The sequence below is a fragment of the Monodelphis domestica genome, chromosome 3 (genome assembly GCF_027887165.1).
Source record: "Monodelphis domestica isolate mMonDom1 chromosome 3, mMonDom1.pri, whole genome shotgun sequence".
Classification (NCBI taxonomy): Eukaryota; Metazoa; Chordata; class Mammalia; order Didelphimorphia; family Didelphidae; genus Monodelphis; species Monodelphis domestica.
In genome coordinates, this window is record NC_077229.1 from 255,893,086 (window position 1) to 255,916,127 (window position 23,042).

At 34.9% G+C, this 23,042-nt stretch overlaps 1 protein-coding gene across 3 annotated transcripts in view; it reads left to right on the plus strand.

Moving 5' to 3' along the window:
* The window catches only part of AFG3L2 (AFG3 like matrix AAA peptidase subunit 2), a 49,453-nt gene extending 28,345 nt beyond the window's left edge, over positions 1-21,108 (plus strand). For all 3 annotated transcript variants that reach the window (XM_007487734.3, XM_001371366.4, XM_056823624.1), the window contains 5 exons: positions 113-223; positions 6,803-6,918; positions 14,390-14,590; positions 18,411-18,605; positions 20,190-21,108. In XM_007487734.3, the coding sequence (XP_007487796.1) occupies positions 113-223; positions 6,803-6,918; positions 14,390-14,590; positions 18,411-18,605; positions 20,190-20,438 (872 nt within the window). In that variant the 3' untranslated portion in view covers positions 20,439-21,108. The remainder of the gene's footprint in view (positions 1-112; positions 224-6,802; positions 6,919-14,389; positions 14,591-18,410; positions 18,606-20,189) is intronic.
* Positions 21,109-23,042: the final 1,934 nt, after the last annotated feature.

Sequence of the window (23,042 nt, forward strand, 5' to 3'; positions counted from 1 at the left end):
ATTTTTGGGGAGAGGGAAGATATTGGTCTTAAAGGACTAAAATCTGATTAATTAAAACCTATTTTGTATTTGTGAGCTGGTGGGACATTTGTTTTGCTCCTTTGTTTTGCAGGAGCTGATATTGCTAATGTCTGTAATGAAGCTGCCTTGATAGCTGCAAGGCACCTTTCAGATGCCATAAATCAAACGCACTTCGAGCAAGCCATTGAACGAGTGATTGGTGGTAAGAAAATGACATAAGACTTCAGTCACAAGATAAAAAAAAATAAAATGGTTGTAGGTGACATTTCTGCATCAGCAGAACTGGGATGGGGAAAGAGGCGAAATAAAGTCAGCCCAACATCAATGATGGCAAATCAAATGACAAAAAATATTGTCAGAAAAATTTTAGTTGAATAAATTTTTATCAATTGCCTTTTCAATGCAGAGCACTTTGAATATAAGGACAAAAATGAAACAGTGCAGATAAAACAATGTAACTAACATTTTATATACAACTTTAAGATGTATAGAATGCTTTCTATGCATTATCTCATTTGAGCATTGACAGAACCCTGTAATGTAGTTACTACAGATTTTATAGCTAAAACTTAGGCTGAAAGAATTAAATTACTTGCCTGTGGTTGTGTAATTAATGAATTGAAGAGAGGTAGGATTTGAACTCCTGACTTGAAATCCAGGACTGAATTCACAATATCATGTTTCTCTTATCAGAAGTATGCTCAAAGATAAGTTAATTAAAAGATAGAGGGAAAATACTAGCAACATGGAGGCTCTCTAGAGAAAGTGGTCCCTGAACTGAGCTGCTAGAATTCCTGGCTAGAAGATCATATGTGCAAATGAATAAAGGTAGAAAAGAGAGATTCAAACTGGGCTAATAAATCAACAAAGATTACATATTGGAGAATAGTGTGAAGTAAGACTGTAAGGTAGATTGGAACCAGGTTGGGAAAGATCTTGAACACCGGGGTCAGGAGTTAGTGATATTTTATCAAAAGGCACTGGGAAATTACTGACCTTTTTTTTTTTATCAGAGTTGTGACATGACCAGATCTATCTTGCAAAGATTATTTTGACAGCTTTATGGTAGATTCATTGGAGAAGAAAAACATTACAATTCGGAGAACAGTGAGGAGACTATTATGTTAGCTCGATAGGAGAGATGAGAAAAGGGGGCAGATGTAATGAGATTCTGTGGAGGCAAAATTGATAGAGCTAAAGCGAAGGAACTTTAAATTTGAAGGGCGAGAAAGACAAAGCTAACAGTGGCTCTGCATCATCCTGGATGGCCAAGAGGATAGGGATAACTTTAAAAGATGAAGGGAAGATTCAGTTTGACATTCCATAGCCAGCAGGCATTTAGAGAGACTGATAGAAATTAGGGCTGGATATATAGATTTGGGTGCCATTTGTGTAGAGGTGACTATGGAAGCCATAGGAGTGGATGAGCTCATGAAGAATATATAAATAGAAAAGAAGGGGACCAAAGACTGAGCCTTGGAGGACAACAACACTTTAGGAGACACAAAATTGAAAAGTATAGGAAAAAAAGAGACTGAAAAAGAGAAGGGATGATAAAAAGGAGAGAGCAGTGCTGTGGAAGGGGTAGAGTATGTGTAATAATATCTAAATCTGCCCAACAGTAGAATTGTCAGGGAGGGTGAGGATCCAGAAAAAAACAGTAGATAAGTAGTTGGGGTCTGGTACTTTTTTAAGGGGAAGCTTTAGTCAAATGGTGGGATCAGAGGCTACTCTTTTTAAGTTGAAGTGAAGGATAGGTAGGAAAGATGTGGTTCTAGCTTGGATGGCAGGGTCAAATGAAGTTTTTTTGCTTTTTGTTTTTTGATGCTAGGAAGGAAGGAAGGAAGCAAACAAGCATTTATTAAACACCTACTGTGTGCCAGGCATTGTGCTAAGAGCTGAAGGAAACAAGCATTTGTTAAACACCTACTTTATGCCAGGCACTGTGCTAAGAACTTTACAAATATTATCTCATTTGATCATCACAACAACCCTGGGAGGTAGGTGCTATTATTATCCCCATTTTATAGTCGAGGAAACTGAGGTAGACAGGTTAAGTGATTTACCCAGAGTCACAAGCTAGGAAGTGGTTGGATTTTAACTCGGGTCTTCTTGACTCTAGGCCCAGTACTCTCATCAGTGTGCCACGTAGCTCATAGGTAAGATCTGAGCATATTATAGGCAGCAAAAAAGGGGAACTAGTAGATAAGGAGAAATTAAACATGAGATTGAAGAAGTAATAATTGATAAAACAAGCTACCAGTGCAGGTAGTTGGGAGCAGTATTCAGGGAACAAGTATTGCGATTAGTGTTGGCAAAGAGAATGGCCATCTCGTACTCAAACTGGAACAGAGAAGGAGAGAATAGATATAGAGGAATTTTGAAATGTCAGGTAGATGGATGAAGGAAAGGGTAACAGTCATATCCCCTGAGTGGGAGAAAGGAGAGTATCATTAGGGGTTTAAGAAGAAGGGAGAAGGTTTAGAGTAGTTGTTGTAAGGTTCCTCATAAGGAGTCAGACAAGGAAGATCACCATGCAGCTGTGAGGACTTGATTGTTTTTAGGTAGCAAAAATTCTTAATGGACCAAGTCTGCATAGTTTTATGATTTCCTCCAGCAGCATTCAGGAATTGGACAATAGGAACAAAGATGATAGGTGGAGAGATTTGACCCAGAGTTGAGGTTTGGCAAAGAATGAACAGTGGAAGAAGAGAGCAAGAATTCAAGGATAGAGAATAGCACTATTGAACTAACCAAATAAAAGATTGAAACTGGTTTACATAATAAATTGCTGAATGTTAGACATTTCCTGATTGATGAAAATACTAATTGGCATACCCTTTCAGATCTCTGAGTAGAATGAAAGTGATGAGGAAAGCAAAGGTTATGGAGAAGAAAGACACAGTGCCTGATAGTAACTGAGCAGTAGCTCATTCTGTACTAGCCCTCACATACATCGTACACACTAGGGGCTGTTGCATGAATGCAATCTAGATTTCAAAAAGAAATCTCATTTCTAAAACTTAAACACTTTGAACTAAATAACTATTAACTACAAATAGTAGATATAAAACAGATGCAATGAAATCTCCAAAGAATTATTAGCATAATAAAGAAATAACCAATTCTTTTCTACCTTATTTATATATATAATATATATATATATTATTATAATTTGATAAAATATTATTGAGTGCATTCTATGTGCAAAGTACTATGGGTGTACAAGAAGTTTGATACATAGTTTGTGTTCTGGTCTTTCTTAGGGAGGGGTGTAGTTTGAGGAATAGACCTGAGATTTTGTCAATGTGGGGAATTTCTGATTCCCTCCAGCAATGCATATCAACAACTTCTGCAATGTAGAGTTTTCTAATTAGTAACTTGCCTGGATCCCTGAGAAATTAAGTGAGTTGATCATGGTCTAGTTAGTAAGTAGCTAGTATATGTCTGATGGGACTTGAACCCACATTTTCCTAACTGCCAGGTGGCTCTCCATAAAGCATGCCATTCCAATTCTAAGTGTATTACCTTAAGGACCATATAATACAGTAGGAGTGTATACACAGAAAGACAATTTACAAAATACTGCATTGAATATGGTAAGTGTCAAATGAATTCTATAAAGAAATACTATGAGAATTCTGAGAAAGATTTCACTGTGTTTTGAAAACAGTCAGGGCAGACTATTAACCTAGTAAGAACAGAATTAGATTTTGAAGACTAGATGGAATTCAAAGAGGGTAGGAAGATAATCAGGATAACATAGTGTCATGAAAGTCAAGTATGTGGCAATCTAGAAAAAACTCTGATTTTCTTGACCAACCTTTCTTGGAGCACACCTATCTCTGCTGTAGATAATACAATAAAATCTCTCCTTTACCACTTTCCTTTTATGAAATCTTTCCCTGGAACCTTCATCAGTGGAAATTTTGTGCCCTATGCAACCCCAGGAATTGGTACCTCCTTGTCAATGATATCATAAGAGTAAAACCTGGCAGACATGCCTTTAAAAATTTCTTCCTTCCTAAAAAACTCTAGGGAGTCCTCGTGTCTTTTGTGTGGGATGAAATCTAGGCATGCCTTAGGAAGTATGGCAAGAGCCTGGCATGATGTAAATGCCTAGTCTAGATGGTTCCTTTCTCAGGACCAAAAATCCTCCCTTCCTTTTCCTTATGTGTCCTGAAGATCATCTCACCCAGGGCCTAGACACCAGTTATTGTACCTGCCAGAGATGTGTGGTTGCATCCTTGTCATATTTGGTGATTGTGATTTGAATGTATCCTTTATCTTCCTTTCCTTGCCACTATACTCCTGATTATTTTTTCAAATCTATGAATACCTTTATTTCTGTAAGTTAAAACGCTAAATGCCAGTTGCTTTTAGTTTTGTTAGCCAGGCTGCCTAGGACTCTTCCCCTGTTCCGCACCCAACAGACTAGAACAACCTGGCAAGAGAGTTTCATTGAAGGCTAGTTAGTAGTGCTAAGCTACGGAGAGATCATAAAGAATGATCCCTGAAAAAAGCTAATGGATCGTGAGTAGAGTGTAGGTACAGCATCCAGATTATAAGAGATTAATTAATTAGAGGATATGGACACTTTAGATGTAGCTCACCAATTCTAGGAGTTTGAGATTTAAAGGAAGCACAGCCAGTTAGCTAAAGAGGTAATCAAATGATTTGGCTTTTCCAGAGAGGGACACCTGCATACATTTGTTGGTAGAGAGGAAAAAGCCAGTGGAAAAAAAAGATGAAATAAAGATGCGAGAGAAAATGGATGGCAATATAATATGCCTATGCATTATGAGACACACAAAAACTTAGAAGATCAAATTTCAGCTTTCCTGAAGCAGAAGCTGCCTTGTTATAGGCTGTCATTTCAAAATGAAAAACCCTTGGATCAGACCTTTATGGGATTTCAGGTACTTGGCAGTGTGGGTCTCAATTCATCAAGAGTCCCTTTATTAGGCCAGAGTAACAAGCACTTCTTATTTGTTGGAGAAAACATGAGAGCTTTGTACCTCATTCTTCCCTTTTTATTTTTGCACTTCTAATATATGTTTCTCTTTACTTTTGATACCAGGATTGCTTTTATTGTCACAAATTAACAGTTCCTTTGTGTAACTTAAAGGACATAATAGCCTTTTATCTCCCATATTTTTTTTTGTAGTAAATTATCAAAACTGCTATTCCCAGGCAAGTCTTCTAGAGTCAAAACAAAATGAATGTCACCCCCATACTTATATACTGCAGATGTAAGGATTTATAAAGGTACAACTTCTTTTTAAATAGTCAATTATAAGTATGTAGAATAGCTTACATGATCTAGTTTGCTTAAAATCCCTCACTAGAGTTCTTTAAGCAAAAGTTAGATGGCTATTTGTTGGGAGTATTGTAGACATGGATTCTTTATCAAGAAAGTTTTAGAGTAAATGGATTCTGAAGTACCTTCCAACCTTGGTGATTCTGAAATAACAGAACCTTAAAATCAGTTTTTGTTTGGCTTATGAAATATCTTAACAATCTTTCAGTTTGGGGTTTCTGTCTAACTGTTGAAGTAGAATTTATTCTTTGCATTCTTTTCTTTGGAAGTCTGTATTATCTTTTTAGTTTAATGCTTCTGCTATTCTTAAACCAATCTGAGGTAGCTTACTGAATGTCCAAAAGTGCTGTTACTTTGCCCAGATCCTATTTCCAACTATCAGCTAGCTCCTTTGGCTATCGAAGCAATAGAAATTTCCTATTTCAAAATGCATTCCTCTTTTTTCTAAGTGTCCTTTGTCCATAGGTGATTCTTGGATATCCAGTACCAAATAATTTTCAGCATCCAGTAGGGTGCTGAAACTTTTCCATTTCTTGGTCCATTTCCAGAAACATTAAAGAAACATGTATTAAGTGCTTGCTATATGCAAGGAACTGGTCTGTGTACTAAGGTTACAGTGACAAAAAGAAAACAATCCCTTGATTGAGAAACTTACATTCTACCATATATAGCATGGACAGAGATGAATAAAATACAGAGTAATTTCAAGAGGGAGAGCTAGGTAACAAAAGGGAGGATCAGGAAAGTCTTCTATAGGAAGTGCCACCTGAGCTGTGCTTTGAAGAAAGATAGGAATTCTCTGAGGGGGATATGAGGAGAAAGTGCATTCCAGATAGGAGGAACATTTCTACAAAGGCAGGAGCAGCCTGCTTCAGGGAGAAGGAACACTTAACTATGGAGCCAGAGGATCTGGTTTCAAATCCTGATCTGCTAGTCACAAGCTTTCTAATAACTACCTCCCATGTGATTGTGAACAAGTTCCTGACCCTTCCTGATTTTCTTGTTTATAAAATAAGGGGATTAGACTAGATGGCCTCTTGACATCCCTTTCAGCTTTAGATCTATGATCCTGTGAATGTTATATATGGGCATCTGCTACAAGGCCCACTTAACTAGATTAAGAAATGTCTGAAGGGGAATAATATGAAATAAGACTGGAAAGAGGTGGTGGTCAGGTTGTCAGCAGTGATTAGGCTATATGTTCAATTTCATTTCTTTGCAAAAATAGTTTATGAGGAACAGAAGTGTATGTTCGTGGGTTTGAACACGTTATTGCAAGAATTTAGTGTATTTTTAAGTTGACCTTTTGCTTTTGTAAGGCAAAGGAACTTTTGGTTGGAACTTTTCAAATGCCAGAGGCAACTAAATCTCTAAACCAGTGTTTTCCATAGTTTATTGGAATACATAATTATCTTATACTAGTGTTATTAAAATGGTAGGTTTTGATTTTTTTTTTCAAAGGTTTGGAAAAAAAAACTCAAGTGTTACAGCCAGAAGAGAAAAAAACAGTAGCATATCATGAAGCAGGGCATGCTGTTGCAGGCTGGTATCTGGAACATGCTGATCCACTTTTAAAGGTAAAGTAATTTTCATCATTATAGACACCAGTAAATCGGTCAGTGTCTTCAAAGGAAAATCCCATACTTAATAAAGTATAAAATATAAGTTTATTTTATCTATGGAGATGATAGTATTAAAGGAAAAAATAATGAAAAGAAAGCCTACTTTGGAAAATAATTGTTTTTTAAGAATTAGTTTGTGGGTTTAGGAAAAATAGAGAAAATGTAATGGAGCAATATGACATCTTTATATTCTTTGGAGGAATTTTTATATTCTGCTTTCTAGGTTGTAGGAATACTTCTCTCATTTTTATAAAACTTGTGAGGGATTCTATGGGAATGTAAGTTAGAACTCCTAAAACTCCACAGTGCAATTAGCTCAATTGGGAACATATAAGTCTCTGAATCCCAAATCCATTTTGAACTTGGAAGGTTTTGTGGGTTAGAAGATTGCTTTTATTTCTGGGGCTGAATTAGCCAGACTTTTCTAGCCAAGGGTCTTTATATGAAAAACTAACATTCTATTATGGAAATACACTATGTACAAGCATAAGTTAATACATAATATATACAAGATATTGTTGAGAGAGGCAGCTAACAAGAAGGAGGATCAAGAAAAGTGTGTAGGAGATGCATCTGAGCTATGCTTTCAAAAAAGATAAGAATTCTCTGAAGGGAAAGTGAGGAGAGAGGGACTGAGCAGTTTTTTAAATGTATTTCTAATAATCCTATATTGATACATTATTTCTTAATTTTTAAATCCTATTTTCCCCTGTAAATAAAGCCTAAAAAAATACATTACTGTGCTTTAAAGAATATAGGAGCTAAAAATAAGAACGGGGAAAAGAGAAGTCATTTCTAGATCTAAGCACTAAGATATTATGTTAATGACAAAAGTAGAGGGAAAATGATTAAAATTCAGGTGTGTTATGAAATGGAAACCAAGGGAAACATTAAAATACGGAGTAGAATTCAGGGCAAAAACTCAATTGAGGGAGAGCAGGAGAATGTTGAAATTAATCCACATGGAAAAATAATGAGTTTTGGGAGGGTTGAGAAGGTAATGATGTTCCCCAGCCTTTGTGCTACATGCTTTGCTTAGTTGTGAAGATTACTTTTTGTTCGTCAATGTCAGGAATAATAGGTGGGGTGTTTTGTTTGTTTTAAAAAAAAAAGGAATAAATAATACTCACATGTGTGGTAGTGCTTTACCACTTTCAGGGCAGGTTCATGTACATTCTCATTTAATTCACCCAACAAACCTTTGAGGTAGGCAGGACATGTGTTGGTATCTTCATTTTACAGATGAGGAAACTTGGTTCTGCACAAAGTTACATAGCTAGTATGTAAGTTGACAAACCTAGAACTAGAACTCAGGTTTTCTTTACTTTATGTAGATTTATATATATTCTTTACTTTATACAGATTGTATATCTATAGTATACTTAAAAAATAACCTTTTTTTTTGGTCACCCTAAACTCCTTACTAACCTTACTTCTCCCTTTCTCAGAAAGCCATCCCATGTAACAAATAGTATTTTTAAGACAAACAAAAAGAAAAATAAGGGGGCAGCTGGGTGGCTCAGTGGATTGAGAGTCAGGCCTAGAGATAGAAGGTCCTGGGTTCAAATATGACCTCAGACACTTCTCAGCTGTGTGACCTTGGGCAAGTCCCTTAACCCCCATTGCCTAGCCCTTACCACTCTTCTGCCTTGGAGCCAATACACAGTATTGACTCCAAGATGGAAGGTAAGAGTTAAGGGAAAAAAAAAGAAAGAAAAAGAAAAATGAGGGAAAAAATAAGCACAAATGGTCAGAAAACCTAGTCCCCTCCTAACTGCCCTGATCTCTCATACTTTGCTGCCTGCCATTTTCTCTTTGATCTGATGACTGTTCCATAAACAAGACACTCTCAGCTTCAAGAATTTTCTCTAGCTATCTTCTATGGCCACAATGGTTTACCTCCTCCACCTTAACTACTGACTTCCCTGACTTCCTTTTGTTTTTTTTTTTTAATTAAGTTTAACTAATTTAGGATATTTTCCCTTGGTTTCATGATTCATGTTCTTTCCCTCCCATCCTCCCAACCCTCTCCCATAGCCAATGAGCAATTCCACTGTGTTTTACATGTGTCATTGATCAATACCTATTTCCATATTATTGATATTTGCACTAGGGTGATTGTTTAGAGTCTATATCCCTAATCATATCCCCATCAAACCATGTGATCAATCATATATTTTTCTTCTGTGTTTCTACTCCCACAGTTCTTTCTCTGGATGTGGATAGCATTCTTTCTCATAAGTCCCTCAGAACTGTCCTGGATCATTGCATTGCTGCTAATAGAGAAGTCCATTATATTCAATTGTACCACAGTGTATCAGTCTCTGTGTAAAGTGTTCTCCTGGTTCTGCTCCTTTCGCTCTGCTTCAGTTCCTGGAGCTTGTTCCAGTTCACATGGAATTCCTCCAGTTCATTATTCCTTTTAGCACAATAGTATTCCATCACCAACAGATACCACAGTTTGTTCAGCCATTCTCCTATTGGTGGCATCCCCTCGTGGTCCAATTTTTTGCCACCACAAAGAGCGTGGCTATAAATATTTTTTTACATGTCTTTTTCCTTATTATCTCTTTAGGGTATAAACCCAGCAGTGCTATATGGCTGGAACAAAGGGCAGAGAGTCTTTTAAAGCCCTTTGGGTATGCCAAATTGCCATCCAGAATGGTTGGATCAATTCATAACACCACCAGCAATGAATTAATGTCCCAATTTTGCCACATCCCGTCCAACATTTATCACTTTCCTTTGCTGACAATATTAGCCATATTATAAGAGATTTAGAGAACTTTTCCTGTACTTATTAATAGTTTTGGTTTCTTTATCTGAAAATTGCCTATTCATGTCCTTTGCCCATTTATCAATGGGGGAATGGCTTGATTTTTTTTTTGTACAATTGATTTAGCTTCTTATAAATTTGAGTAATTAGACCTTTGTCAGAGATTTTTGTTATAAAGATTTTTTCCCAATTTGTTGGTTCCCTTCTAATTTTGATTGCATTGGTTTTGTTTCTACAAAAAACTTTTTAATTTAATGTAATCAAAATTATTCATTTTATATTTTGTAATATTCTCTATCTCTTGCTTGGTATTAAAATCTTTCCTTTCCCATAGATCTGACAGGGAAACTATTTTATGTTCATCTGATTTACTTATAGCTCCCTTCTTTATATTTAAGTCATTCACCCATTCTGAATTTATCTTGGTGTAGGGTGTGAGATGTTGTTTTAAACCGAATCTTTCCCATGCTGTTTTCCAGTTTTCCTGGCAGTTTTTGTCAAATAATGGGTTTTTGTCTCCAAAACTGGGATCTTTGGGTTTATCATACACTATCTTACTAAGGTCATTTATCCCAGATCTATTCCATTGATCCTCCCTTCTATCTGGTAGCCAGTACCATATTGTTTTGATGACCACTGCTTTTATGCCTGACTTCCTTTTAGTCCCAAATAAAATTCCGCCTTCTATAGGAAGCTTTCCTCAACTCCTCTTAATTCCAGTGCCTTCCTCCTGCCATTTCCCATTTATTCCCTATTTATCTTGCTTTGTACATTTATGTTTGTATGTTGTGTGTCCCTACTGCCCTACCCCCAACCATTAGATCATTGAGCTCTTGGGAAGCAAGGACTGTCTTTTACCTCTTTTTGTATTCCCAGAGCTCATCCTGGTACCTGGCACCTGGCACCTTTTGTTGTTATTTAGTCATTTTAGTCATGTCCAACTCTTTGTGATCCCTTTTGGGGTTTTCTTTGTAGAGATACTGGAGCAGCTTGCTATTTTCTTTTCCAGCTCATTTTAGAGATGAAGAAACTGAGGCAGAGTTAAGTAACTTACCCAGGTTTGCTCAGCTAGTAAGTGTCTGAGGCCAGATTTGAACTCAGAGAGATGTTTTACTGACTCTAGGCTTGGTACTCTATCCATCTCACCACCTAGGTGCTCATCTGTCTTGTATCTAGGAGGTGGCTAATAAATGTTTATTGATTAATTGAAAAGGCCAAAAGTATGTACAATATATACAACTTGTAAGAACCTCTTCTGCAAAGGAGTTAGGGGAAAGAAATGTCTTCTTATATCTCTTTCAAGTCATGCTTGTTCAAAGAATTATTCCTTTCTTTCCAAACTATTGGTTAATTTTATTTTACTTTTGTTAGTTAACATTTCCCCCTCAATTACATATAAAAACAATTTTTAACCTTGGTTCTTTTTTTTTTTAATTTGAGCAAAATTCTCCCTCTCTTTTGTTCATGCAGGTCTTTCCAGGTTTTTCTGAAATCATCCTCAGAGAATCATTCTTATAATCTCTCTCTCTCTCACACACACAATACACACACACACACACACACACACACACACACACACACACACACACACACACGAAAATAGACCACAAAGAACAAGGAGGTACCTGATGATTTAAGCATATTCTAAAACTCAAGTAAGAATAGCAGATAACATTGAATCATAGATTGAACAAGATTCTGAAGAAATAAGAATTTTGTTGTGAAAAAAATGCAATCCATGGGATTTTGATCTTTTGTGACACTTGTATAGAGCCTTAATCCTACACTTAGGCAAATTCCAGCAAATACAGATTATTTCATGTACATATTTACTCTTTCAGAAAAAACTCAGTAAAATTATGATTAAAAAAAGTTAAACCTACAAGACCCTTTCTGGCTGTTTTCTTAGTTATTGGTTACAGTCACCTTTTTGAGAAAAATGATTATATTTAGTATACAGCAGTATGTTTTAGTTCTCTTTAATGTGGTTTCAGTAACTTAGTAATTAGAAATATATATATATACATACATATACATATGTATGTATATGTATATGTACATACATATATATATATATATAGTGAACTGTTATATGTACTTCCAGAAATGTTCTAAGAAATAATGTGCAAAAGTTATTTACATCCCTAGGGTGTGTCTTAAGAGGTTTAACCTGCTTTCCACAGATGTAGAATTGTGCTGACCATGAGGTATAGAAATATGTATTAAAACCTTTAATAGCCATTTAATAACTCATTTAATAACTCATTTAAATGGAATCCTCAAGAAATAGGAATTCTATCCCAACCCCAAACTTTTATAAAAAAAGGTGGGGGAACAACAACAAAGTGATAATCAGAGCTTTAGTCCAAATTATAGTTGTCCTTCAGTCAACATGCATTCAACATAACTTCCTACTTTTTAATCTATGTTTAAGTACTGTTCAATTATTATTGTGAATAACTATGATCCCAAAGCCTTTCAAGATTTTGAATCATCCAAGAAGGATTAGATTTTTTTATCAAATACCATGCTTACAAAGGCAAGAAACCACAAATATATTTTGCAAAGACTTTTAGAATTAAATTAATTTTCAAAAATAAGAATCTGTTTTCTTCCCTTTCGCCTTTATTTCCTACCCTGTAAAAAAAGAAAGAAAAACAAGAGCTTAAGGGAGCAATGAGATAGCTCAGTGGATTGAGAGCCAGGCCTAGAGATAAGAAATCCTGGTTTTAAATATGGCCTCAGACATTTCCTAGCTGTACGAACCTGAGCAAGTCACTTAATCACCATTGCCTATCCCTTACCACTCTTATGCCTTGGAACCAATATATAATATTGATTATAAAATGGAAGGTAAGAGTTTTTAAAGAAGAAAAGGAAAAAATAAACTAAGAGCCCTGTAACAAATATGCATTCTTAGGAAAGGAAATTTCCCCCCATTGGCCATGTCTAAAAAATATAGATTTCCTTCTACACCCCTGAATCTCTCATCTCTCTTTCACAATATAGTTAGCATCTTTTATTTTGAATTATCAGGAATTGTGGTTGTTCAACATGTTGATCAAAGTTCTTATCTTTCATTGGTTTTTGTCTTTACAATATTTTTATTAAATAAGTTATTGTCTTTGCCCTGCATACCTCACACTGCATCATGTTCATGTATGTTTAATGAGATTCCTCTGTAACATCCCCTTCATCATTTCTTACAGCACAATAATATTCTATAACTTCATATATCATAATTTGTTTGCCCATTCCCTAATTTATGGGTACCCCCCTGGTTCCCAGTTCTTTTCTAGTAAAAAAAGAGTTACTATAAATATTGTTGTACATATAGATTCTTTTTCTCTTTCTTTGATTGCTTCATGGAATTGGCCTAATAATGGTATATGAAGATAGAGAGGATATGTTTAGTTTAGTAGCTTTTCGAGAATGGTTCTGTTTCTTTCCAGAAGAGTTTTATCAATTCACAGTTCTACCAGTAGTGCATTAATGTGGTTATTTTGCCAAAGTCCCTCAAGTGATTATCATTTTTCCTTTTTGTTAACTTTGTTAATCTGATATATGTGAGAAGGAACCTTAGAATTGTTTTAATTTGCTTTCATCTTTGTAAAGATTTTAAAAAGCAAAACAACTTTCTTGTAAATGCTGGTAATGTTTATTAACTCTAGTATGTCATTACCAAACCTTTACAGTTAATTAAAGTTTTACCACAATCCTTAGTTTTCCATAATGTTCATTACCTGTACAAGCAAACAATATCCAACAAGAAACAAATGGAGAACAAAATCCAAATAGAGTGGTTGATTCTAGGGTACATAAACAAATTAAGGGCAAAGAGAAAGCCTTTCCATTTCTATATATTCTCCAGAACAGTGTGTCAGGCATAGTAGTTGTGTGAACTTAACTATAAGAGAGTCTAGTATTAAAGGTAAGCATTTCAATAGCAATTGTAGGGGCATATATGAATCTCTTCCTCTTCCATTTGTCCCTTCATTCATGGACAACTGGCATACAACATTAGAATCCATGTTAAGAAGGATCCTCTTGCCCCCCACATGCTGGGTATTCCTTTTATAACAGTTTGTCAGAGTGCAGGATGAGAAAAGTATAGCTAAGTTGTGATCTCCACCTTGGGAAAGAGTACTCTCATTAATAAGAAGACAAACAATATTGTGACATTTCCAACTAGTTTGCCAGAAAAAACATTTTTTTTCCTTATTCTTTTCTAGAAGTATGCAGTATTAGCTATGACATGCAAGCTTCAAACTTTTCTAGTTAAATGAAATTTTGGTGAGCTCTCAGGGAAGCTTCCAAAAGAGATCCCAACATACCCTGAGGTGTGTGAAATGATTGGCACATTTTACAAAGTAGTAAGATGGTTCAAATTTTATCAGAGAAAGCAAGAATGAAAACCGTTAAGTGTCACTAATGTGGAATAAATTAAAAAGAACTCGAGACTTCTAAAAACTATCAACTCTGCTGCAGCCATATAGCTAGCAAAGGTAGATGGATTTTTTTGTTTTTATATGTACTTGTTTTCATTTTTTCATGAAGAGAGATTTTGAAATCTATTTATCCAGAGGGAAATGTTTTGTTAAAATCAACATGTTATAGAGTTTTTAACTTATCTGTTTTTCCCTTCCAAAGGTATCCATCATTCCACGTGGAAAAGGTTTGGGTTATGCTCAGTATTTACCCAAAGAGCAATACCTTTATACCAAAGAACAGCTCTTGGACAGGATGTGCATGACTTTAGGAGGACGTGTATCGGAAGAAATCTTTTTTGGAAGAATTACAACTGGTGCTCAGGATGACTTGAGGAAAGTAACTCAGAGTGCATATGCACAAGTAGGTGTTTGAAATAAGGTTACCCTCCTTAAATTGTATATGAAATTGACATTTATGAAATTATCTTTTGATCAGATTTTAAGTTTATATACTTAAATATGTGAATATTTGGGTCAAAATTTTGCAAAGAAGAATGATTTAATTTCAAAAATCAAAACTTGTGGCCTGATGAGAAATTTGTCATGTAATTTAGATTATGGTCTAGACAAATCCTTGGTCTAAAGTTATTATTACCTTAAGAGTTATTGTAGAAATTTGTGCAAATAGCAATATTAATTTTAATTTTTTTTATTAAAATCCTTTTTATTAAAAAAAGAATCATTTTATAATTGTAATATGGCATGAATTTTTAGTGCATGAAATTAATACAGCAATATAACTGAAATATCAGAGTGAATGTCATAGTTTTGTTTAGAGCAAATCTTTTTATTAATAATGCTAATAACCTATCCCTATGTAGCACTTTGTGGTTTACAAAGTGTTTTCCTCAAACATTCTTGTGAGATAAAGGGTGAAATTATTATTTCTGTTTAATAGATAATAACTAAGAGTCAGATTAAATGATTTGCTCAAAGTTATGTGGCTAGTAATTATCATAGCCAGGATACAGTCTGTGGTCTTTTGACTCAAAGTTCATATCTTTAGAATTCATTATGCTCCCTCAGAAAACAAAAACATTTACATAAATAATCCTCTTTTTGTATAATTTATTTGGCAATTCTTATACTTCAGAGATGATTGGAAAGAAAAGTACTTCTTTCTCTACTCAGTTGTGATATTGAATTAACTTTATTATTTCTTCCTTTTTAAAATTGTCCTTTGAGATGATTCAAAACACTCTTTACTTGCTTCATGGTAATGTTGCAACGAAGTAAATGCATTTAAACATTAAAAAAATTTTTTTTCAATTAAGAAGAATTTATTTTCCCTCCCATATCCTGTATCCCTTCCATTGGAAACAAAATAAACCAAAAACCCAAGAACAAAACACTTAAAATATACATTGTGTACAGTCAAAAATGTAGCTGGGGGCAGCTGGGTAGCTCAGTGGATTGAGAGTCAGGCCTAGAGACAGGAGGTCCTAAGTTCAAATCTGGCCTCAGACACTTCCCAGCTGTGTGACCCTGGGCAAGTCACTTGACCCCCATTGCCTAGCCCTTACTGCTCTTCTGCCTTGGAGCCAATACACAGTATTGACTCCATGACGGAAAGTAAGGGTTTAAAAAAAAAAAACCAACTCAAATTCTCTCATTGACCATGTTAAAAAATTATATTTCTTCACCTGAAGTCCATCATCTCTGTCAAGAGGTGAGTAGCATGGTTTCATCATCAATCCTCTGGAATTATGTAGGATTGGTCATTATGCTTATCTTAAGTTTTTCAAAATTGGCTTTACAATACTGTAGCTATTATATGAATTATATAAAACTAGAAAGTTCTACCTCTTCAGTCTTCATCAGTTCTTAAAAGTCTTCCCTGGTTTCTCTGAAAAATCATCCCTTTCATCATTTGTTGTAATAGTATTCTATTGCATTCATGTACCATAAATCTGTTCAGTGATTTCTTAGGGACTAAGCACCCCCTTGGCTTCTAATTCTTTGCCAGTACAAAAAATGCTGTTAAAAATATTTTTTTACATATAGGTCCTTTTCTTTCTTTTATCTCTTTGGGGTTTAGGTCTAGTAGTGGTGTAACTGATTATATTCAGTTTAGTAACTTTTGGGACATAGTTCTAAATTGCTTTCAAAATGGCTTTACTAATAGCTCCCACCAACAGTGTGTAAATTTATCTGCTTTCCCACAGCTCCTTAAACATTTATCATTTTCTATTTTTATCAGCTTTGTCAGTCTAATAATGTGATGTTGAACCTCAGAGTTACTTTAATTTGCATTTGTCTAAGGATTAATAATTTAGAACATTATTTTTTATGGCTATTAATATTTTTTATTTTTTTCCTTAGAAAATTGCCTGTTATTTCTTTTTTTCCCATTTTTTATTTAATTAATTTAGAATGTTTTTCCATGGCTACATGACTCATGTTCTTTCCATTCCCTCCTCCCAACCCCCTCCCATAGCCATCAAGCAATTCCACTGGGTTTTACATGTATCATTGTTCAAAACGTAGTTCCATATTATTAATATTTGCAACAGAGTGATCATTTAAAATCAACATCCCAAATTATATCCCCATCAAACTATGTGATCAATCATGTTTTTCTTCTGTGTTTCTACTCCCACAGTTCTTTCTCTGGATGTGGATAGTGTTCTTTCTCATAAGTCCCTCAGAATTGTCCTGGGTCATTGCATTGCTGCTAGTAGAGAAGTCTATTACATTCAATTGTACCACAGTGTATCAGCCTTTGTGTACAATGTTCTTCTGGTTCTGCTCCTTTCACTCTGCCTCAATTCCTGGAGGTTGTTCCAATTCACATGGAATTGCTCCAGTTCATTATTCCTTTCAGCACAATAGTATTCTGTCACTATCAGATACCACAATTTGTTCATCCATTCCCTAATCGATGGACACCCCCTTATTTTCCAATTTTTTTGCCACCACAAAGAGTGCCTTCCTCTTATTTTCTTTGATCATTTATCAGTTCTGTAATAATTCTTGTTCCTATAAACTTGTATCATTTATATATCTTGGAAACAAAACTGCTACTACATCTTATTTGACTTCTCCTGATCTTTATATTATCTTATATTAAAATATAAATATATTTATATTATCTTTATATTATTATTGATATTATTTAATATCATCATATTAGGGTTTTAAGGAGACATTTTTCTCCATTTACCCACTTATGTTTCTATTGATTCCCATGTTTGTATTTCAAGATTTCTATCAAGCCTGTTCATTTCATCAAGGAATAGTTAGATATCTTCTTGGATTAAAAGTTCATTTTACCTCTTGATTACACTCAGTTTTGCTAAGTATCTTATTCTTGGTTGAAAGCATATATAGTTTGCCTTTGGGAATATCATATTTCAAGTTTTCTATTACTTTATAGAAGCAACTTCTAAATCTTGTGGGATCCTGAATGTAGCTGCTTAATACTTGAACTTTCTTTCTGGCTGCTTGCAGTATTTTTTATTGGACATGGAAATTCTGGATTTTATCTATGACATTTCTGGGAGTTTTATTTTGGTTTTCTTTTAGGAGGTGACTAGAAGATTATTTCTATTTTCAGTTTGTCCTCTTGTTCTGATAGATCTAAGCCATTTATTTTCATAATTTCTTGAAATATGATGGCCTGGTGCTTTTCCTGTTAATTCTTCTTTTAAGTCTTTCCTAAAAATGCTATTATTTTTCCTTTTCCACTTTCATTTAATTTATAAAATAATTTTTAAACTCTTGATTTATTTCTTCCAGGAATTCTAGTAGACTTTTGTCTTAGCTATATTTTTCATTGAAGTGTTGCTTTTGGATGTTTTGAAGTCATTCTCTTATTTTAGGTTTGCATCTTGGACATCTCTAGCATTATTTGTTGTAAAAAACATTTTTTTAATTGAATTGTTCTTACTTCCCCAATTGGGGCTTTGTATCAAGGTCACATCCAGCATATTTCTGCCAAGATGATGTTTGGGCTGTATCTGATCTTGATTTTTATTTTCTGGGTTCCCACTGATGACCCAGAGTGATTTTTTCCTTATGTTTTCTTTATCATAGTTCAGTCTGGTGCTTTTTATATGGTTGGAGTAGATGTGGGAGAGATCTAGACTATACTGCTTTCTCCTATCCTGTTGTCTTTGGTGATCTCAAAAGTAGATGCATTAAGATTTCAGGCCACTCACGTTTTTGTTTTTCTCTTTCAGATTGTTCAGTTTGGTATGAATGAAAAAGTAGGACAGATTTCCTTTGACCTTCCACGACAAGGAGACATGGTGTTGGAGAAACCATATAGTGAAGCTACTGCAAGACTGATAGATGATGAAGTACGGATACTTATTAATAGTGCTTATAAACGGACAGTAGCTCTTCTTACAGAGAAAAAAGCTGATATAGAGAAGGTAGGTATTTTAGGAGGCAATACTTCTGAAAATTTTTGCCTAAATGAAAGTAATAAACTGAATATTATGTCTTTCTTAGATTGAAAAAGGTATGACTCTACACTTTATACTTATGTTATCTATTTTTCAAATGTGTACATAAGGAGTGAATGATATTATATGGGCAACTTTCATTTATTCATGAGAATAAGGGTTAGGGGTAACTTGGATAGATGAAGTCCATAGGACAAAATCAAAAGAACCCTTATATGTCCCCTTATATCTAATTTCTACCCACAAAGGTACAGCCCTAGTATAGTCTCATCACCTTTACTTGATAGCTTCCTAATAGTCTCCCTTCCTAATGATTTTCCCAAAGTGCAAGTCTAACATTGGCATTTATACTCAGTAAACTGTACTGTTTCCCTATCACCTCTAGGAGCAAAATATACTCTTCTCTTTGGCGTTAAAAGCCCTCCACAAACTGGCCCCACTTTCTCTTCTCATCCTTTTTTCTCCTGTCTTGCATCCTCCAGTCCAAAGAAACAAACCTCTTTTCTGTTCCTTAACTATAACGCTCCATCTCATTTCTCTCAATGTCTGTGTACTGTCATCCTCATACCTGTGTATTCTCTTCTTATGTATACGTCTTGGAATCTGTTTTCTCCAAAGTTTAGTTGAAGCACCATGTTCTACATGAAGTCTTTTCTAATACTTTTCCCTAGCTGTTAACAGTATCCTTCTTTAAATTTTTTTTTATTTTGTACATACTTAGTTGTATACATGTCTCACGTAAGAGAGTGTAAGCTCCTTGTGTGGAGGCATTTCATTTTGTCTCTAGCCCCAATACCTAGTACTGTGCCTAGCATGTCATAGGCACTTAATAAGTGCTTACTGATTGAAGATTATCCTGGATAACATAGATTGTAAAAACTCCCACACTAGAGTAGAGTATAATATCTCTTGGGGACAGAAATTGTGTTCTGTACTTCATTATGTAAGACTCCATCTATAGTATTTGGCTCCTGCCAGATACTCAGCAAATGTTTTGTTGAATGAGTTAATCCCATTTTCCTATGTAATAATAACTGCTGTTCCTAACAATGACCCTGATATACTCTATGATACCAGGGTACTTTCCAAATTGTGAAAGACGGATTAGAGTATATTAAAAAATGGTTTAATATTGTTTTATCTTATAGCCTTCATTTTAAAAAATTGGTTAATGGACATATGCTAACTCTGATTCAGTTTATTGGAATGTCTAATTTCTCACCTATTCTGAATGAGATAATTATTCAGGTATGTAATTATGAGTTCCATCTGGTAGAGGAAGACATCTTTAATGCTTGTTTTTAGTTTCCACAAATCTTATATTAACAATAAAAGCTGTGATTTTTAAAAAATTTAATAAAAGCTCAGGTAGTCTAAAGTAGAACACAGGCGAATTAAAATTACAGAGTAGGTGAAGGTCACAAACTTAGGCCTTTGTTGTGGGACTTATAGTGTGAATTAAATCTGTTAAAAAATTTTACTTGTGCATTATTAAGGCACTTCTCTGTTCCCCTAATCCTATGTTTTTAATAGAAATTGTTCCTGTTTCAGGTTGCTCTTCGACTACTAGAAAAGGAAGTATTAGATAAAGCTGATATGGTTGAACTTTTGGGCCCCAGACCCTTTGCAGAAAAATCTACCTATGAAGATTTTGTAGAAGGCACTGGAAGCTTGGATGAGGACACCTCTCTTCCAGAAGGACTTAAAGACTGGAACAAAGATCGTGAAAAGGAGAAGGAGAAAGAGGAATCACCAGATGAGAAGACAACGAAACAAATCAAAGGAGAGACGCCATTTTAATTTCATTTTGTCTTGTGTTCCCAATTTGCACAGTACTTCAACTTTGGCTTTGTCAGATCAATGGAATCCAGTGCTTGAAGCATTTTGTTAGGTTGGTCTTAACCTACTCCTTATCCAAAGGTTGAAATGGTTAACAAAAAAGAAAGCTGTGATTTGTATACAAGACAGGCTCTTTATCTCTAGGCCACAGGAGTCATTGTCAGTGGTGATGGTATGACTTCCTGCTCACACCAAAGGACTAACAGAGGGGAAATCATTAAGTAAAGATTCCAGTAGAATTGATTTGAAAGATTCTTGAACTGTGCCAAGTTCTAGTCCCTTTTACCTAGCTAAATGTGTCTGGACATGTTGAGTATAATTAATTAATTTATAAAATTTTACAGTACTTGAGCAAAGTCAGTCATTCTCCCCCCAACTTACCTACCTTTAATTAACTCTCATCATCCTTCAGTGGTTTCCCTTGCACCTGCCTAAGGCAGATAGAATGTGAAATAAATTGGACACTGAATGAGGAAAACATTCTAATTGATGTATTTTTTTAAAAATCCAGATCATTTGTTGTGTTTTAATCAAAAGGTTTTCTACAGGGAGCTGTAAGATATTAAAAATGTGAATGTATTGTGTAAATAAGGCTTCTTTGAAACAAAAAGAATAAAATACATACAATGTCCTTTTTTGAACACAAGATTTGTTTACTTAAAGAAAATATATTTCTAGTAAACTTAACCCTGGGAATGGATGATCTTTATTATAAAATCCTGACAGCATCCTATCTCTTCTTACTTTTATAATAGGAAATGTTGATAAAGCTTCTGGTGCCCTTGGGAATTTTTTTTTTTTATAAAATCCAGTTTATTAATGCTTCTTGTTAAGAGTTCATTTGTAATCTGTTAGTTTCAACAGAACTTGGGATAGCACACTAAATCCCTTATACAATCCCCCTTTTAGGACAAGAAGTCATGCCTAGATTAGTTCAGATTTAGGATGCCTATTAATATTAATTTGGATCTCAGCAGCAAGCCCATCATGCAAAAAGCTATGCTACTAGATCTCCTAGTGCTGAAGATCATTATTTTTCTAGTCCAACAGAATTTTTTATGAACTGTTCAGAACTGTAAAATTTTAAGTTCTATTAGAACGGCCTGGCTTGTAAAATAGAGAAACTTCCCAGTTAAGCTTTCTAAGAGGCCAAGCCTGAAATATTTCAGTGTTTATAAAAACTGTATGTGGAACAATTCATTGGATCATCAGTTGATTAATTCAGCAAGTTATCACTTTTTTTTGTATTTTCAATTAAACTTGGTTATTTTAAATAAAATTTTAAAATTTTCCTTCCATATCCTTAGTATACAGGATTGTAATGACACTTTTGAAAATTCATCAAAGGAAGAACAACTTATCACATCCTTTTTTAAAAAAAAAAATAAAACCTTTTACCTTCTGGCTTGGAGTTAATACTGTGTTAATACTGTTAATACTGTGCTCCAAGGCATAAGAGTGGTAAGGGCTAGGCAATGAGGGTCAAGTGACTTGCCCAGGGTCACACAGCTGGAAAGTATCTGAGGCCAGATTTGAACCTAAGACCTCCTGTCTCTAGACCTGGCTCTCAATCCACTGAGCTACCCAGCTGCCCCCAATTTTTCATCCTTTTGAGATTGTGGGAAGAGACTTTCTGTGGAAATCCCTAGCAAGCTATTTGGGCTTATGTCAATTCTGAAATAAATATGTATACCATGACTATTATCCCAAGAAATATCTGGAGAGGGCTTGTGAACTCCTCTGGTTTCATGGAGCAGCATATGACAACTACTGGTCCAAGTGAATGTAGCAGAGAAATAAGTATAATATCTAGAGTTCTTATGGTAGGCAACCTTTCCAGGTCTTAGTTTCCTTGTCTTTGAAATGAGAGCCTATGGGGGGAATGAGTAATAGATTTGTAAAAGAACCCAAATTTGAATTATGATTTTTTTTTCTATTTATTGTTTTAGCTTCAGTTTCCTCTATAAGATAGAGTTGAACTAGATAATGTTGGGTTCCTTCCATCTGTAAAGTTTATAGACTAGATCTGGGATTTGTGCATACTATGGCCCACAGGCCAAATCCAACCTGCTCCCTGTTTTTGTACATTATAAAATACAAATAAAACTTGATTTAGAAATATAAAAATCAGTTTTAGCTCTTGGGCTTTAGTTTGTCAATCCCTGGATTAGTCTTAAGTTTCTTTCAGCTCTTAAATTCTATGATTGAATTTATATCATCAGTTGTCTTGAGGAAATAATTTAGTCAATTTTTGTTTCAATTATTTAATTTCTTTTTATTTGCCCTAAAAAACTACCATCAAGCTTTGCTGAAACACAGAAGCTACCAAAAATACTAAGATTTAACTTGTTGATAAAATTTCTGCCTTGAAGCTTATTTCTTCCATGTCTGGGACTAGCATTTTGTACAACCCAGAAGAGATGAAGCACAAGCCCCCCCTCCCCCCCAATTACTATAGTTGTAACTTTGTAGAGTTGTTCCTTTTTTCCTTCTATAACTTGGCTTTATTAAAATAAGTACTTAGTATGCCCTGCCTACCCCCCCCCCCAAAAAAAAAGCCAGGGG